Genomic DNA, 1,997 nt, shown 5'->3' on the forward strand with positions numbered 1-1,997 from the left:
TTTTTAATGAATCCTGAGAGATTTCTGTCCCTCATTTCAAAATGCATTTAACCAAAACTTTCATGGTTCAAAAAGTTTATAAAAATATTTTAATGAATCAAGCAGTTGAATCCAATACTATTATTGAGCAGTTAATAATCTTCTGAAGAGACATGATTGCTTTATATTATAAACTTTAAATTTGAGCATTTATTCACACATAAACATACTTAGAGAACATCAAACAGGTCTCACGCGGTTTAATGAGAAGGCAACATAGATAAACATTGATCAATGTTTATATGTGAATAAAATGATATATTAAATCTGTTTATCGTATAAAGCGATTGTGCCTTTTCAGAAAACTTGGATTAAACCACTTGATTCATATGGATTTCTTCTATTCTTTATTGTATCACTTTATAAACTTCATAGTCATAGTTTTGCTGGACTTTCAATGGAAAGACAGACATTTTTTTAGATTTCATTCAAATATATTTTGTGCTTTTCGAAAATAAATATTGTATAAAAGGTTTAGTAAACTGCATTTTATGTGGGATACAATGTTCCATACTTATTTTTTATAATACTGCATATCTCAGCAAATGTAGCAGGTCAACCACATATTCTACATATCTAATAATATTCTATTCAACTTGCATTCTGTCTACAGAAAGAGTAAGAACACTATAGTAGTATGCTATTCCGAACTAGCTTTATACTTAAAAGGCAAACATGGTGTTACCTCATAGCTGGTTGAGAGAGGAGGGTGATCACTGGAGTTTAAGCTCCAGGAGAGCTCAGGGGTCGGGGCTCCTGACACACTACACATCACTGTGGCATCACTTCCTGCCATTTGACTGACAACAGCAGGGATGACCTCGACACGTGGATACTCTGAAATAATGACAGTATAAAGAATAACGTTTTCATGTTTGTGAGGATGATTTTTAAAAATATTTCTTACCACAATCTGTGCGACTTAAAACCGCATTGGGTTTCATTACCACATGAAGGAAGAGTGAGTCTAGACAGGGCTTTTGCTTTTCCTCCTTCCTGTAGACACAGCAGCTCATCTCTCTCACTGTCATCCAACCAGACTTTGATCCAGATGTTCTTACATTCACACTGCAAAGGGTTCCCGGAGAGCAACCTAAAGCAAACCCAAACAGACTTCAGGAACAGAAAGATGCTTTCTTTGTATGGTTTACAAACAGAGCACTGTACATACAGTTTAGTACATTTTATTTAATAATAAAAACACTCTCACAAAGTCGACAAGTTTGAATTACGAAGTGCCCTCCAAGACAGTGTTGATAAGTTATTGTCTCTGAGATTCCTACAGATAGAGAGTAGAAACATACTTAACTAATTGAAAATAAAGAATAACAGTATAGAACATTTGTATGAAAACATAACACATGTGCTTAATATTTGCTGCATAATTTCATTACATTTTATATCAAAGTATCCAAAAAGACTCACAGATATTGAAGTTTGGAATTGTTGAAGAAGGCCATCGTAGATACATATGTCAGGTGAGTATTGGTCACTGTTCTGTGTGAGGCAGTATATGCTCACATAAGTTCTGCTGTTCTATAAAGTTTCATTAACATTTGGCATGACCAAACAAATTCAGATACTCACAAATTCCTGAGATTTGAGTAGAACTTCATATGGTCCTCACTGATTGAAAGTAGCCTTTTTTGATTTGAGATGTATCTGTGGAATTGAAAGGAATGATTAGGCACATTAGATTCATAAACACAGTAGCATTGTGGTGCTGTGATACACTACCATCCACAGTTTGGGGTCAGTGAGATTTTTCAATGTTTTGCTAGAATTCTCATGCTCACCAATTATTTGATCAAATCTGTACAGTAAAAACACTAATGTTGTGAAACGTTATTGCAGTTTAAAATAACATATATATTTATTTATTTCTGGGAAGGCAAAGCTGGATTTTCAGCTGTAATTATTCCAGTCTTCAGTGTCACATGATCCTTCAGAAATCATTC

At 34.1% G+C, this 1,997-nt stretch overlaps 1 protein-coding gene across 1 annotated transcript in view; it reads right to left on the reverse strand.

The window, feature by feature from the left end:
- Window positions 1-1,997, reverse strand: part of LOC107600581 (BDNF/NT-3 growth factors receptor-like) — a 38,140-nt gene that overhangs the window by 34,001 nt on the left and 2,142 nt on the right. The window contains exons 2-6 of the mRNA XM_016292512.1: window positions 1,627-1,701; window positions 1,465-1,536; window positions 1,250-1,318; window positions 987-1,132; window positions 725-876 (exon numbers count right to left, since the gene is read on the reverse strand). Coding sequence (XP_016147998.1) covers window positions 725-876; window positions 987-1,132; window positions 1,250-1,318; window positions 1,465-1,536; window positions 1,627-1,701 — 514 coding nt within the window. The remainder of the gene's footprint in view (window positions 1-724; window positions 877-986; window positions 1,133-1,249; window positions 1,319-1,464; window positions 1,537-1,626; window positions 1,702-1,997) is intronic.

The sequence above is a fragment of the Sinocyclocheilus grahami genome, unplaced genomic scaffold (assembly GCF_001515645.1).
Source record: "Sinocyclocheilus grahami isolate Dianchi unplaced genomic scaffold, SAMN03320097.WGS_v1.1 scaffold287.1, whole genome shotgun sequence".
Taxonomy (NCBI): Eukaryota; Metazoa; Chordata; class Actinopteri; order Cypriniformes; family Cyprinidae; genus Sinocyclocheilus; species Sinocyclocheilus grahami.